The sequence below is a fragment of the Argiope bruennichi genome, chromosome X2, assembly GCF_947563725.1.
Source record: "Argiope bruennichi chromosome X2, qqArgBrue1.1, whole genome shotgun sequence".
Lineage (NCBI taxonomy): Eukaryota > Metazoa > Arthropoda > Arachnida > Araneae > Araneidae > Argiope > Argiope bruennichi.
In genome coordinates, this window is record NC_079163.1 from 103,807,828 (window position 1) to 103,825,335 (window position 17,508).

Here is a 17,508-nt window from a genome sequence, read left to right on the forward strand (position 1 = left end):
TAGCAAATTTTAGTCAACTCCGCATAAATGTTTCAGATATGAAATCAGCAATTCTTTTTAAAATCATTCATATGAGACAATCTGTTCACTAAGGAAAGTCGCTTGGAGAACCCTCTCTTAGAAAACAAGATAAAACTTGAATGATGCAAACACTGTAGTGACATAGGTTCTGACATCAATTCTTCAGCCTGACAAAATTTCTATACATATTTTGTTAAAAATACACTTCTGGTTAAGAAAACTTTGTAGAAAGATGGAGTAAGAACATCATTAATTTATTGAGATGTCGTTATATTAATACAAACCCCATTTAGCCTATACATTTGTAAATGTTACCTAATGGTATCGATAGCACTTAATAGTTCGGCATACTAGTGTTTAGGTAACATTGATTTGTATCCATTAAAAATGTTGCGTGTGCATTTTAAATTTCTCGTCTTCTCGTCTAACCCAGGTTTTCTTAAATAATTTTTTATCCCAAACGTCTTTTTGCAATTTCAGTGATCCCAATTACTATCGTAAAAAGTTTATACACTTACCCATAATAAGAAATGAAATTTTAATTGATAATTAATGAGAATGGATACTATAGTATAAAAAAGAGTGGTTCCGAATATTTTAGTTCAATTCATGAAGCCAAGATCAATATCAACATTTTTTTTTTATTATAAATATTGAAAAATGCCATGAAAGAAAATAGATTCTGGAGTCCCAGTTTTTTCTACGCATGCCCATGGTGTCAGACCAATTGATATGATTGAGAAAATTGCCTTAGTTAATTAAATTACTTTTTGATATTGCAGTTATGAAGATGAAGATCGCATTATGCATTTTAAAAATTCATAGTTTTTCTTTTCTTAAAATGTGTATAGATTTTTAGGCCCAATTTTTATTCACAATTATTGTACAACTTGCATATGTTTTTATTTAATCTCTCAAAATGATCTCGTCGATGTTTTTATTAACGGGGGGAAATTATTTTCCCATTACAGATCGGAATTTTTTTTCCATCGTAGCTAGGACTATGCAAAGAAAGAATAATAACTTTGATCTTTGTTAATAATTTATTTCACAGTTTTTATCGAAGTACATTAGATCTAAATCTGTTTACTAATATTCATTTAATAATTTCAATGTGATTATCTAAACTGTTAAAAAGGTATTTTGTAGCTCCTGCAAAAATTTATTAATTAAAATATTTTCGAATTAAATGTTACATTTTCTTTATAATCTATGCAATAAAACTTTCAATTTTTTATCGTCATTCTAATAAAAAAAAATTTTAATTTCTCCAAAGATTGAAATAAGATCTCCAATATTTTTATCACTTCTGTAGAATCCGGTTGATTGAACTTGTATGAGATTTTCGTACACTATTAATAAAAATTAACATTTAATTTAGAAAACTTTGATCAGTACTAGATGAGTACATAGGATCGGTTAATGTGATTGAACAAGTACAAAGTTCAAAATATTTGTCATCCTAATCGGAAAAAATTCAGTCATTGATCCGAGGTACCCGTGAATTTCACTATGTCGTTTAAAGGAAAATAATGCAAATAATTAACATATTAAAGTAAATTTTCACAAAATATAGTTTTCATATAATCGGATTAGTAGTTCATGTAGAACAGTTCCAAATCTTGCAAATATCGTTGCTCTTATATCATAAGTAAATCTATCATTGCCCTTGGTAAAATTAAACGGAAGAAAAAAAGAGTAAAATAAGAATAAATTAGAAAGCAAAAATTCTTTTTTATTAATAGGTGATTATGGATTCTGAGAAAAGAACAGAATTCTGTGAATGCTATGTGCGTTGTTGAAAAATTATATGTATAATATATTGTACAAGGCTGATGCGAGTTGAACTGAAGTTCTATTTTGAAAAGAAAGATTGAAGTATGAACTGGTGCGAAGTACTATTTTAAAATGTTTTTGCAAAAAAGCGAACAATGAACACCAAACAATGAAGAATATAACTCTCTTAAAAACGTATGGTTAAAGTTTCATTCTGACGATTTAAAGCACGATCTGAATAAGCACTGCAGCCATGCAAGAATTTGTTGTCGTTTATGCACGTAAATTACTGCAGTGGTTTGTCTTTGTATAGTTAAACAAAAGAAGTCAAGCAATTACTGCAATGGTTTCATATTTAGTGTGAGATATAATAAAAAACGAGAATAAAATGGATTATTAATGAAATAATCAATAAATAATTTATTGTATTATTCATTTTTTAAACATATAGTCAGTTGGATTATTATTTTATATCATTGTCAAAGAAAAAACTCGTCTTCCCGCACAGAACTGTTTGCCATTATTCCTTTTATTTATTTCTTTGACACCGGTTCATAGTTATTGTGTTCATCAACAATAATCTGAATGCAACTTCAAAATATAAAGTTAATCTAAGCAAAATCAAATTTAATGAATCTGTTTTCATTTTATTTATTTTTTACAGTAACTTTTATTAATAATCTCCGACATAAAAACTTGTTTCAAAAGTAATTTTCAGGAAATTTCTTGTATTTCGTTTCAGCCTTTATGAAAGGGGCAACTCACATATTTAAACGTTTGCAATGCCTTGCAAAACATTCCCGGATAGATACAAAAAAGAAAAAATATATATATTTATTAAATCCTTGATAATCTTTTAGTATCTATTATCATATTGAAGTAATCCGTATCTAAAAAGACATTCTGTTTGAATATTAACGACAAAATAAGATTTATAAACAAATTAGTTGTCCATCACTCTATGATTTCTTTAAGATAAAAAAAAATATATATATGATAAATGAAACATTATCGATTTGCCCTTTGCTCTACCAAACCAAAGATGGCTGAGGTAATTTGGAGCCTACCTCTGAAGAGACACTGACAGCCCGGCAGCATATCCTCTTGGCCGTGGTCTTTTTAAAAGTCAAAGAATAATAATAAAAAAAGAATGGCTTGAAACTATTCATCGCCTGCTGGGAGGATCAAAAATAAATTAAATTTCAACCCTGGCGAACGTCCAAGTCATTTTACAACTGTTCGACATGGCAGCGAACCACGCCAGGGGAATCAGCGAGTGGCCTCTACAAGTGAGAGCAGTTACGTGACATGCTGGCAAGAAATCCCTCAGATATCTTCCTTCAGAGCTGTCAGACCTATAGGTCCGGTTTCAGAGTCTGCAGTCAATTACCAAGGCAGCAGCCCAATCCACTGGTGGTTAGTTTATGCGGAATTTGCGACGTAATTCATCCCGTGAGGAGCTTTCTGTCAGGGGTTGGTTTGGGAGGCAAAGCGGTGTTATCGTAACCATTGCCGAGAGGCTCTATTTGCGTAGACCCCCTGGGGCATTTTCAAGGTCGAAAAACCTCTCCCCTCGATGGTCGTCGTGACACTTGTCGTATCACTACCACCATCTTTTCCGGCAAATCGGTTTGTTAGCAGCCACTTGAGATGCTTCCGAACGACAATACGCCTTTGTTTGTCTTTATTTGACTTTTTTTTTTACTGTTTTTTTAAACAAACGTTAGGTTGTTTTCGTGGGTTGCTGATCTAACCTGAATGGTTTGGACAAAGGGTCTGATTTATGTGCTAGATTGTGTCGTTTGAATGTACGAGGTAATTCATTATCGCGTGCCGGGAATGAATCGGTCCGTACTCAATTGCTAAGAAAAGGTATACAATTAAGTGATCTTCGAAAAAATTTACGGCATTCGTGAAAAGTGCGGATAAATTTAATAAGACAGGGAGAAGGATATAACATAATACGCTGTTTTATTATACAAATTGCATAATTGTTTTCATAATTTGCTTTTTAAAAAAAGGGAAAGTAATTTGATGTCTTGAAAACGGATGCAATTTTTCATTGTTTCGGAGGTTATTTCTTATATGTTTGTTATCGTTAATGAGTTTTTTCAGTTCAAGAAAAAAAAAAAAAAATAAAGCTCTAAGGTTTCTAATATATATCCATTAAATAACATGCGCATCCTTTGATTTCATGTGTAAAATTGCTGTTTTATTTAATTATTTTTTTAATTTAATAACAATTACATCTTAAAATTAGTAATTTCTTTCTTTCCTTTTTTTTTTTTTTTTTTTTTTTTTTTTTTTTTTTTTTGTCAAAAGAACATTTCCACAGTCTAAGTTTAAAACAAAGAGATGAAATCCTTTGGCAGAATGAACTCAATTCGTGTTCACTTCATATACTTCAAATGAGCTGCTTTAATATAATTTATTAATCCAAAGAATCCAAAATTCACCTTGCAAAAAAAGAAAAAGAAGAAGAAAGACGTGATGCCATAACATAATACACCGGACTTCTAAATGTTATATGACATGAACAGTTAAGTTTCTTCTGTGACTGTCACTTCATGTGAATTGACACCACTGCTTTTTTATTTCACAGAAAAGAAGCATTAATCATTAAAAATTGTTTTTGCATGATGATGCAAAAACAGTTTTTATTAATAAATACTTTATCTCCGACTTTTTTGGAATTATGTCTGTCTATCTACGAGCATGATAACTTAAAAAAGCTCTTAGCCTGACACATGAAATTCGGTATAGAGACTTTACACCATATTTGAATATTTCTAACAAATTTTGAACAATATCCAGTCAGAGAAAATCTTACCCTGCTGTTTGAGTACCAGTGAAAACGCTAACTACATAACATAAAGAGCTAGATAAATGAAATTTGGTACACCGGTTCAGCATCTAAAATGGGGATACTTATCAAATTTTGAACCAAATATATCAAAAGATTGACTGGTATGGTGCTTTCGTATGCAAGTAAACGCGATATCTCAAAAGTGCAATGTCTTAAATAGAATTTGATATGTGATCTTGGAACTGAAATAGTAGTTCTATTCAAATTTTGTGTCTAATCGGTTGGGAAAAAGGTGCCCGAAATACAGATTCGATTTTCAGATATTTATGTATTAATTGCATGCCAGAACTTAATCGCTGGAGATCGCAATATAAATTTAGGAAAAATACCAGATGCAAGCCAAACATCAATATTTCGTTAACTGTTGTTCACCAATGCCATGCAAGGTATTCTCGTCCTTATTCAAGATCCACAATTTTATGGAGGAGGAGGGGGGGGGGGAATAACAGATTTTCAGAGAGTAAGCTAGAAAGTTTTGAAGAGACTAATCTCTCTGATTTCATAGAATTTCATTTCTTAAATTTAAAATTGCTCTAAGCATCTAACATGCATTAACTTTAGTCAGCGAGAGTTCAAGGTTAAACAGCCATAAATTTGACCTGAAAATATATAAAAGTGATAGACAAACACTAAAACTGATCTATTTTAAACATTTATTTATCAACAGTTTACGCTACATTTAAAATGTAAGATTTATAACTCTCCATATTTCTTTCAACAGCCCTATCGTTTAGAAGCACACATTGTGTCATTTGCTGGGATTCGATCTCTCGTACTCTCAATTTGATAAGGCAATAAGTGAAATTATTTTAGATGTTTGAGTTCAGTTTAGCTTTGCTTTCTATTATCTCACAAACAATTTATGAATGCTCTCTTATTCGTGCACCTCTTCAGATATAAAGAATGGATTTTTTTTTAAAATAGTTTTCTTGAATTGCTTCCAAGATATCAATGCAAATGATATAATAACTTCAAAGTACTAAATTAAGTGGCGTTGGGTAATAGAAATCTTAGAATTAATGAATTGTATATTACTTGTATTTCCTAATTGTAATTCAGAGACATCTTTAAGAAATACAAAACTTTTCATATACAAAGCCGTGTTATGAATTTTGCAATTCTGGAAGAAAAGGAATGTCAGGCATTTATGAAGTATTTTCAACTGATTTTTTGTGCCAAATTTCTCTTGGGAATATTTTATGATTAAGTAATCTGAAAAAAATACTATACAACGATTGTGGTCAATGCAATAATAAGCAAAACTTTGAGAAATGCTTGAGAAAACATATTTTAGATTGTGTTAGACGAGATGTCGAATCACTTTTTAATGCGAAGGATTTTGGCGATGAAATAGTACAGTGCTTCATTGCTTTTCAAGTTCTTCAAAAATTAAATTTCTGTCTTTTCCGATGCCCCATGGGAATACCTATTCTTGTTTTTTCTCACCAACTATAAATCCACCCACCAGTCATAGAGAGGTGCTATTGGAAAATGAAGTCAAATTAACAATAGAATTATCAGAAAATCCCCAATTAAATACCCGCAGAAAGCAAAATTCTGAAGATTGAAAGTCATAAAAGTAGTAGCGGCATATATGCAGAGAGTGGAAATTTGCCTTTACTGTTTGTACAGAATAAATGTTTGGATTTATGTATTGGAGTCAGTCATTACTCATGAGATAATACAAAAGTTCTAGGTTTCAGAAGCATCTTTCCTTTTGAGTCGAGGAATTTTGTCTAAGAAACAGATATTCATACTTTTTCTAATCCTTCGAAAATAAAATATCCATCCCTTTCGATGGCCATGGGATTATTCGTCTTGACTTTTCTCGTCAATAATCAATCCATCTTTCACACATAGGATAGGAAAATCGAACTAACGATGGGATTATTAGAAAATCCCGGTATTAAATCACCGAGGGTGAAAATAGCCATAACAGTTGTAGTAGTTTATATTTAAGATGGGGGAATATGTTTCTACCGCTAGTAAAGAATAAATTAAATGCCAAATTTTTCTACTAATACTTTGAAAAAATCATTCTAATGAATGTTTAGTAAAGTAATTTCAAATATTGATAAATAGAAGTGATATTACAATATCAGAACAATTTTTCAAAACTACAAGTTGAAAACTAACAGCTAACTTAAAAGAGTGATTAAATATGTAAGGAGTGGGGGGGGGGCGAAATTCTGATGATTGAATGAACAATGAGCCGTTGTTGTAGCATATATATGGGAGGAAAAATATCTGCTCTAACAAATCTGTATTCTTCATTAACAAGCAGATTTTTCTACTAATATTTATAAAGAAAACTGTTTTAATTGGTGTTTAATAATCTAATTTCATTTGGAGCGAATATTACAAAATTGCAGAAATCATTTTCAAATCTACATGTTGAAAGCAAACAGCGCTGATACGAAACCGCCCAAAGGTAACTAACTTAAAAGTGAATGCCACGATTTGTTCAAAGTTCGTTCCATTCGACGAGTAGGGGTAGAAGGCAACCGCTCCAGAATTAAGACATTAGCAGTGAAATGCGCGTCGAATATTTTAAGCAGCGTTGTTGGGGGTTAATAGCTGTGATGAAGATGTCAATTGCAGGGGTGTGGCCTAGCCGAACAGAGCCTTGGGGCAACAGATGTTGATATCGGACGCAAACCTGTTTTAGAGATGCGCCCTCCAGCCATTGGAATGAATACTCGCGGAACTCCCTGCACTAGTTACGTTAAGACAGAAAAGCATCTTCTGAGACCTAGACCTTTTGTATTATCTCACATATAATGACTGACTCAAATACAAAAGGCCAAAAACCGTTTCGTTGCATTTTCTTGAGACTAGCTGTTTTCTGTGTTGAATTAGATAGAAGCTATGCTTTGTTTGCAGTAATTGCTATGTTAATCTGCATTGTTGATATTTGAGTTTGTGCTTCAATATTGTTCAAGCATTAAAATAATGAAAAAATCTTCGTATTAAATATAGTAATTTTCACTTAAACATTAATAAATGCGATTCGAGTTAGAAAAGGATAAGGTGGTAAATGTGCAATTCTCCGAATTTAATTGTCAGGGATGGACTGTTTTTCTAATATTTATAATGCTAAAGTCATATACGGCCTTCCTGAAGTAATATAACACTCAAAGCATGATGGAAATTCAAATCCTGCACGTAACATGTTTTTCATTTAACAATTGGAATTTTTTATAAAGTAACATAAAATTTCAAATATGATAGATAATATTATTAATTGGATTTATGTCTATAAGTAACAGATTCCTGTACAGACAGAATCTATTTGAGTTCGTGTATCCGTAACTGCAAATATCGACTTACGTAAATCTGTTCGTTCGTATTGTACAGCGGAAGTTGCATTGAACAGTATGTGTTCATTACTTGGCATGCCGTAACAAAAATATCAAATGACTTTGAAAAAATTACCTAACATATTTCATTATTTTTTTACTGAAAAAGTTTATGATATCAGATGTTTTTGACAATTTTTAATACTAATCGATGGATAAATTTGAAAACAAAAGAACATTTAGTAGAGCATACAAATAAAGACATTTGCATGTAAATAAGTAACAGCATTTTTTAAAGCATTTTGTGGAATGGAAGATTTTATGTAACGGTCATCAATAATTTAAAACCTGGACGCAAAAAATAAGAATGCCTCTTGAAATGAAACACTATTATTACTAAGTGGCAATTTATTTTGTGTTGTTGAAAATAATAAGAAATAAGAATAGAAATTTTTATTATCAGTCTAATGAAGTTTGAGCTTAAGAATGCTAATTGTTAAGGTAAGTAATGCCATTTATTCCGCATGCTAAACTAACAACCATCTTCCTTTTTTCTTTTAAAGGTAAGGCAATATGCATGATTATTGAAAGCTCCGCCTTTGAGAGAATGATTAGAAGTAGGTGAAAATGCTTGTGCCAGGTCTGTAGACGCGTCTCAGTGTGTTATGGATCCACATTTCGGTAAGTTTCATTTTTACTTTTCTAACTCTAAAAACTTAGTATTTATGTTTTATATTCGCTAGAAATAACACAAACTTCATTTGTTTTACATTTTCATTATTGGAATGACGCAAATGTGAGTAATATTTCAAAATACTTTTTTTAAAACCACCTGGATAAAAAAAATGATTAGATATTAAAAACATTTTCAAAGGCTTTGAAATTTTTTTTAGTTATTTTATTCGAATCAATATGTTGTACTAAAATACGTCTATGTTTATTTGTTTTAACCCTTTATAGGGCCATCATTTTCTAGTCCTATTATGTTAAAATATTTTTAGGCTTAAAATTAGAATAAGAAAAGGGATTCATTTAGCTTATTAGATAAATTTAATTTGATTAATTAATTAATTTGGTTATTTAATAATTAAGTAACAAATCAAGACATATCATTTTATGTGAGATAAAGAACTGAAGCATCTAAGTTTCTATCTTTATAAAAAAAATTGTCAGAACTTATGCCAACCTACATAAATTCATACAAAGATTGATAAATTTGGTGGGAAGCATACTTCCCACGGCCTTAGAAAGGGTTAAACAAATAATTATGATATATAAATTATTCCAATAATAAATCCTAGCTCAGTCTTTAAAAATACGCTTAACGCTGTTCTTTCAACAAATACTTTTATATTTAGAGAATCAGTTTCTGGACTATACCTAGTAATTTGACTGTTTTTTTAAATTTTATTTTGTAAATATTTTATTGAAATAAAATATTTGTAAATGCAGGAAACAATTTTAAAATATTAACCATTGTTTTAGTGAATAACGCGAGTTTAACAAAAACTGTTTTATATCATATAGGATGTAGTCAGTAAATATGGATGTTTGAACTGTTACTTTAAATAAAAGCGTTCTTGATTATATAGTTCAAAACAAATGGGCAACCAAGGCGTAAGACAAATCTATTAGTCATGATCTCATTTGGGATCGCAGAAAGTTTGATAACACACATTTTTAGTATTCTTCAAAATTAATTATACATGGTAATTAAAAATTATGAAGATTAACGCATTTAATCGGAATTTATCAAATAATTACATTAGTTTTTCTCATTTGTCAATTAATAATATTTCATTTTCCTCTCATATTTTTTTTATTCAAATGTATATTTGAAGCCGTAAAAATGTTTGTTAAATGAAAAGTAGAGATAATGTTTGTTTTCTTTCCCTTAAAAACAAGTTCCTGAGATGATACGATGAATTTCAGTTTTGGTATACTTAATGATTGAATTTACGATATATTAACAGGCGGAAATAAAAGACAAACCACATTTCAATATTAGATGACAGAATAATTTAGAAGCTGACTTACCAAACCAGAATTTACATATTAGTCAAACCTTAATAAATCGAAAATATACTTCCATTTGAATTAAACTGTAATCTAAAACCCATTTAGCTTATTTTCTTTTTCTTTTATTTCTTTATTCTAAATGTCATTCTAATGATAAATATATCCATTAGAAAGTTTGATTCCACACATGACTGCTATTAGAATAAAGACTTGTCAGCTGAATTTTATTTTTTATTTGTTGTTTTTTAGCAAGAAAATTCTACATTCCTTATCTTTCGATCTGAAAAATTTGATAGTACAGAACATATTACAAGATATGTTATTACTTCAAAATAAATTGTCGTAAATAAAATCCTAGTGTATTAAAGAATATTTATTATATTTGAAGATAAATTAGTTTTGAATGCTAATCGATATTCTGGGGAATGAAGTTTCACATTCATAAAGAAAGTAATTTCTTTAAGAAAGTTTTTTAAAAAGTAACATAGTTAACTCTTTCTATAGCTCTAAGCTGTAAGGAAACTTATGTTGCGTCACCATGGTGGATGACAGTTCGTAACATTCTATGTACTGTCATTTTGAGTTGTCATTGATTGCAAAAAAAAAAAAAGAGAGAGAGAGAGACAACTAACACATTTAATAGAATTTGTTTCTTTTACTATCTTACCAGATTTTTATTATTATTATTATTATTATTATTTGTATTACAGCCTGTTAAACAGTCGCAGAGATTTTATTCACAGCATACAGTTACTGGATTATAGTTTAGTTTAGGTAGATGAAAGTCCAATTTTAACGTAACACAAGAGCTAACTATATGTGGGCAAAATTAACCACAGAGAAAAGTTATAATATCATCTGATATACACAGGTTACATGCAACTTTAAAAATCAGCCTTGAAAATAATGAATACTTTGGAATTTAATAGTAATCATTCTTCTTTTAAAAAATTAATTATTAAAAGTTCCTTATTCATTGTGACATATACTTTTATTTTGCAAGAAAGATGTTAAAAATCTGATATTAACTCCGGTGACATAGCTAGGGTAACAGACACTAGGGGCATAATAATACAATTTTTTGGTTTAAGTCGCCATCAGTGATTTAGTAAACATAGATGTTGCTATTGTTTCGCTCTTTCATAATGCTTTTGTTCCAAAAATTAACGTAAATGCATTAATATTTTGTCCCATTGGCGTTTCTTAAGGCTGGCCTCGAGGCATCTATGCCCCCTTTGACTCCCAGTCGCTTCGCCATTGATTGATAGATAAAGAACTCATTGTTAATATTTCAAGTTACTGAAAAACTGTCGTATTTACTCATGAAAATTCAGCTAAAAAAATATTTGTGATGAATTTCATTCTTTAAGATTAACATTATTTTAAGATGTAATTTTTAAGCTAACTTTGTTCTGCTTAACAAATGACTTTTTCATTTTCTGCTGTGCAGGTTATAGGTTCATTGCGGGTATTTTATAAAATTTCTGATTCTCAGACGTCGCGACTAAAGAATATCGAAAAATTGTTTGATTACAGAGAAACGTTTTGCTAAAATCCTTCCTCAAATTCAAAAAAGTTCTCAAGATTCCTTAAAAAACATATTCTAATCTTCTAACAAACCAATTTTATCTATGACCTTTGACAGAAGTGTTCTAAAATGTAAATGCTGGAGAATTGTAGAAATATTATGTAGCTAAAAATGTGTTTGAAATTATTTATGGTGTATCCGTTTGCTAAGGAATGATTACATTTTAGAAGCTATCATTTTACTGAAACATTTATTCATTTCCAGCGTTACGCACTGTTTCGGAAAAAATTTCTTTGCAGTTCGGTTTATGAACACAAATCTAAAATCGGAAAAATTTTACCACTAAATATCTCATAATCTATCATTTCAAATTCTTCTTAATCTTTGTCTCATAACCATTTAACAAAGGAACTGTTTTCACCACCATTGAATCATATGCATCTGATGCCCGAAATGTTAATGTAAGGTAAAATTAAATCTTGGAGTCCACAGTTTTCCCGGACCGCTTTTCTATCACCTGTTCTGATATATTTTGTAAATTTAAAACAATCTATTGAAATATCTCAAATAATTGAAAACTATAATTGGTAAATGTTTAAGTGCCAAGAACGAAATGGTTGGGAAATATTGTTAATCAGTTCGTAGGAACATTATATAAATTTCATCTTTACACTCTATTTTGAACTACCTAGATGGCTATCATGCACTTTTTACGTTTACTTTTTATTAAGCGTTACCCATTTGATAGTTTAAAAAGAAAAGCAGTGTTTGATTTTTTTTGTCACAAATGTCGTTTGCCGCTTTTAGCCTACAATTATTGTAAATTGTTCCCTTCTTTGTTTTATCATTTATTAATGCTTGATTTCCACATTCATTTGCGAAATATGAGGCTGCGACATAAATTTAGGTAGGCGAAAATATTGCTCCAAAATATTATTTCTTCTGAATAGCAATCGAGATTTAAAATCCTGTTCTGTCATAGCCTCTTCTTTCTTCATGTAATTCTTTATTATTACTATTATAATGCACTATTACTATTATAATTATTAGTTTTTCGATTAATTGAAGTGAATTTTTATTCCATATGCTCGGCATCATCTAGTATCGAAGTTGAGAAAAAAATTATTTCTAGATGCATGACATTTTTGTTAATGGATAACAAATTAAAGTTTAAAACCGTCTAAAATAATCAAAATAGAATTAGTTCATACTTTTTAGCATAATAATAAAAATATACTTTTAAAATTGCTTTTTTTAAATGTTGAATACCCTTTCTTTGCGAAGAGTGATAAAATATGAAACAAGGTATCAGATTGTATTTACTACATACCGGCCCTTAGAAGATGAGATGAGAAATGCTTGTTTACTATATGATTAACAGATAAGAAATAAATTCATACTTATTACCGTAAATGAGCTTCTGTTATTTTCCCAAGTGTTTATATAGCTTGAATAAGCTTTTGGGCAATTAAATGTCGGCTACCTTTAATCACAGTGTTATGACTCCTTGTTCGCGAGTGACACAATGTCAGTTACAATTAATTGAGAAAATCGACCTCCCGCTGGCGATTCTGGATCATCGATCGCATCCTAACGATTGAATTTTAGTGCCTCAAGGTTGAGTCAGTTAGTAACTGCTATTTCTTCGAAAGGGTTGGGTTCTTTATTATTCAGCTATGATAAAGAAAGCTATTATGCCTGCACTACCATCTCTGTACTTATTCTTTTGTTTCTGATCGATGATTTGTGTTCATTGAATAAGACGGTAAAACTTTCTCATTAAATGAATACTGAACTTGTGAAAATGATGCAGTTGAAAGGGCACCTGAATAAAGGATCCACATAAATGATTGTATTAAATAAACGATTGAATAGGAAGAAAGAGAGATAGTTAAGTATAGTAAGTATATAATATAAATCTGTAGCAAAGCGTCTCAAATTATGGATTATGAGCCCACATTAGGTGAAGTAACCAAATTTTAGGGACTCACACAGCCAAGAAGCAAGTTACTTGTTTAAACTCTTGAATAACGGTGATAATAAATATATTAATTTAAAGCATGTAAATTAGAGTTTTCATATATGTCAAGATAAATATGTTAATAAATATTTTATATAAATATTTATAGATCTCGGGTTAATATAATACTTTTCAGATAATTTTTTTTGCATTAAAATTAATTGTGGAAAATTAATATTTAAGAACTAATTTTAAACATTAACTAGATTAAAAAGATTAAGTGAAACATAAGTGACATTTAATCCTCCAGACTGAGGGTGAAAACGAGTATTGTTTGAAACAATCTGCGTTAAATTTTTGTCTTCTTTTTTCTTTTATAATTGGTCAGGATGTTTGTTGTTTTTTATTGGTATTTGTTTCCAAATTCTTCCGTTGTCTAGATTTTTTTTTTTTTTTGTCCCATCTAAATAAAACGTCAATTTCTGGAAAAGAAAACTTTCTTTTGCTGTTTCTCTTACTGTCAAAGTTTTGAAATTTTCGAGTTAAAAAATTTCCTCAAGTTTTTATTCTATGTGAAATTTTCATGTGATTATGCTTATATTTTGTTATGTTCAGAAGAATTTTCAAAAATCCATTATTTTCCCGATAGTTGGCGTTACTCTTTGTAAAGTAAATATTTTTAATGAAGAGTGCAAGTTTTGTTCGAGATTAGTAATGTTAATATTGAAAGCATGCCTAGTTTTTCAGAATTTTTACGCTAACATTAGCAGTTACAATTTAAAACAAAAAAATTGCTTTGTAAACATTTATTTTTGTTATTATGTTCAAGAATATTCTGGTAGATGCTCGAATCTTAGCTATGACCAAGTATTTATTATATTTAAATCTGCCTCCATCAAAAACATTCTAAAAAAAATATATTTCCTTTTTACACCTCCCCCCCCCCCAACTTTTACACTTTTTTAGAATTCTAAATATTTATACAAATAAAAAAGTAGAGAAGGAAAAAGAAATTTTTATGATGATGCATAGTGAGAAACAGAATTGAATGCTGTTACTTGATAAAATTTGGTAATGTTTGGTAATCAAAATGGTAATTTTTCAAAAATAAAAATGATTTTATTAATTATTTTTGTTTGCTTATGCGATGAAACTTGGCTAATTCGAAACTGATAATGAAAATCCAATTTATCCAAAATTTAGAATAATGAGGTTTTAAACACTACAGCAAGAAGAAACGACAAATTTTAAACCAAAAATAGTACTAAGGGTTTATTTTTATTGTTTAAAAACTTTGATAAATAATACATAATAAATACCTGGTAAATATTCTTTCTAAAAAAAATAACAATAATTGAAAATTTATAAAAATTTTAAAAATTAAAATTTTGAAACAAAAGTAAATAGTTTTGATATTAGCAAAATACAACAGTTCGAATATAAGAAATGTATAAAAAGCATCAAATAAAAAATTAGGTTCTCATCCAATGCGTATAAAGTTTTATTTAAAAAAAAGGGGGAGAAAATGTTATTTTTTTCTCATTGAATATAATACACAGTTCAAGCCTTCTTGTGAATAAAGGTCCTTAAAATTATTCATTTACGGTTATTAGAGAATCAGGAAGGTGAGGGTGCATTTAAATTTACAAAAACAATTCGGAAATGAAACTATCTTTCATTTTGACTTCTAGTAAACCAAAATATATCCAGATTATGTGCAATATTTTAACATTATATTGATTAGTGACTCAAAGACCTGAAAAAAAAATAGATTGGATTAACAATGAATTAAAAATGTTAGAATTGGACAATTTCATTTATTTCGGAAAAAAATGACAGAAACAAGCATTAATTGTTTTCCAGGGTGCCAAAATTCAAATGTATGACTCGATTGCAGGTTTCATTTTATTTTATTGTTTATATTACATTTATTTATTTATTTTGTTCAAATACCTTAATAGTCATGCATTTAATTTGCAGAATGCTCTATTTGAACTCTTCATATTTCTGAATTAATCAGTTAACCTCTTCAGTAATAATAATTTTAATTTTCCTTCTCCCTTTAAAAATATATATTACAATAAAAGTAAAAATCAGTAGCGACACATTTCATTAATTAAAAAAAATTAAAGTAAGTAAATATAAAATTTGATATTTGCTTGTAAAGTCACTTTGTAGTCAATTACGTCATCCTCAAGGGATGCGTGTTAAGTTTGTAATTGCATCAATGTAATGTTAGAATCGGTTACACATTTTAAAAAAAGAAAAAGGAAGTAATGTCATAGCATGATGTGAGACAACATGTATTTAGATCGCATATGTACTGCTCGATTAAGTATTCTGAGATGACCGCTTTTCGACAATTCCATCTCACTAAGGGCTGAGACGTGCATTTCCGTAATTTACTTTATAGTTAGGTGTAAACATATTCACCTTTCATCTTACCTCCTCACCCCTATTTTGTCGAATTAAACCCATCCTAACGCACCGCGGAGGGTTTTAGAATCCGTTGGCCAACAATAGTTACGTTTGCTGTGCGACTGTCACGTAGATTTAGTCTTTCAAATTGTGACGCCGTAGTATTTGATAAGAATCCAAATGGGATTAATCAATATATATATATATACCTTTTTATTTTCAACCCAATTGTAATAATAAAATGGTTGGGCCTTTTGGTCTTATCAAACTTATTAAAAGATAAAATTTCGCCCCAAAAATCATACGTATCTAAATGCATGGAAATATGTTGAAAACCAAGAAGATCTAACAGAATATAATCAAAGTTTTTGCCTAACCCTTATGTTAAAACTGCATAATAGAATTCGTATTTAAAGGAAATTGTTTTCTAAAATTGGCATGAATATATATTGATACATTTCTGTTTTTTAACCATTTTTCAATAAAAACAGTCAGTTAGTTAGTCTTGTTAAAAATCCTAAGTCAATCCTAGTTAAATATCTTCAACTTGCTGACTTTTTATAATTCCAGCCGTTACCGAAACTCGAATACTATCAAAATATATTTATTGCTTGAGAAAAGTTACGGATTCTTTTTGTATCAAACAGACTCGGTTTAATCTTTTTTAGCAATTTGCGAATTGGAACTCTCTTTAGAGAATGGCACATAGAAAAAAAGTAGAAATCAATTTCTTCACGGTTGTTTAAATCCACGCATTACTGTCTTTTCTTTAAATTTTTTTTTTATTGTTATTAAATTGTAGAGTGTCAGATTCTTTTTTGTGGTTTAGAAGTAAAAATGTATGGAGAGTTAGCTTTTTCTTCCCACGCCGGTTATAAACCCAATTTTGCACGAACCATTCTGTGAAACATCTTGTTACATATTAATCTTTCTTTTATGTTTTTTCTGACTAATATTGAACTTGTGCATCCCTGTTATTTGTCTAAGGCCGTGATCTTTGAAACTAAGGCTGTAATCTTTGTGGTAATTTATGTGGGTGGAATAAGGGTGTATGGAAAAATTTTGGAATTTCTTAGAACAAAAGAAAACAAAAACCCACGTTTCATAATAAAGTCAAAGCCCACCCATGTTTAAGCAAAGTGCCTATTTGTTCAGCCAGCAATTATTTTAGCTATCGCGTAAAATCTAATCAACATAATGAACAAAAAGCGAAAAACATAACACATCACTTATTTCATTGCAAAAGGCTCGTTTATCATTTTTAATTGATTTTGTTGAATGTGCCGTAGAAATTTTTCCTTAGTAAAATTAAACTTCAGACTTTCATTGTTTCCATGCCCAAACTTAAACATGTCTTCCTTTACTGACTGGGTAGCTGATTTTGATGTATTTTCACTTTGGAAAATGTGCACTCACTCAATGAAAATGTATCAATGTGTTGTGAGCTAAAGTATCTCATGAGTGAAAAAAAAGTGTTAATTATATATATATTACTGAAGATACAGTTGCTAATTTTGAATTTTAGCTTTCATTTAAAATAAAGTTTCTTTTAATTTTTTTTTTTTTTTCTGGTTTAGGAAGGGAGTTTCTTAAACGTTAATTTTGTTCTCCTCCTCCCCCT

At 29.6% G+C, this 17,508-nt stretch overlaps 1 protein-coding gene across 1 annotated transcript in view; it reads left to right on the top strand.

Moving 5' to 3' along the window:
* Positions 1–17,508, top strand: part of LOC129960796 (zinc finger protein GLI3-like) — a 121,078-nt gene that overhangs the window by 68,771 nt on the left and 34,799 nt on the right. The window contains exon 2 of the mRNA XM_056074444.1: positions 8,526–8,643. Within this exon, the coding sequence (XP_055930419.1) occupies positions 8,628–8,643 (16 nt within the window). The 5' untranslated portion in view covers positions 8,526–8,627. The remainder of the gene's footprint in view (positions 1–8,525; positions 8,644–17,508) is intronic.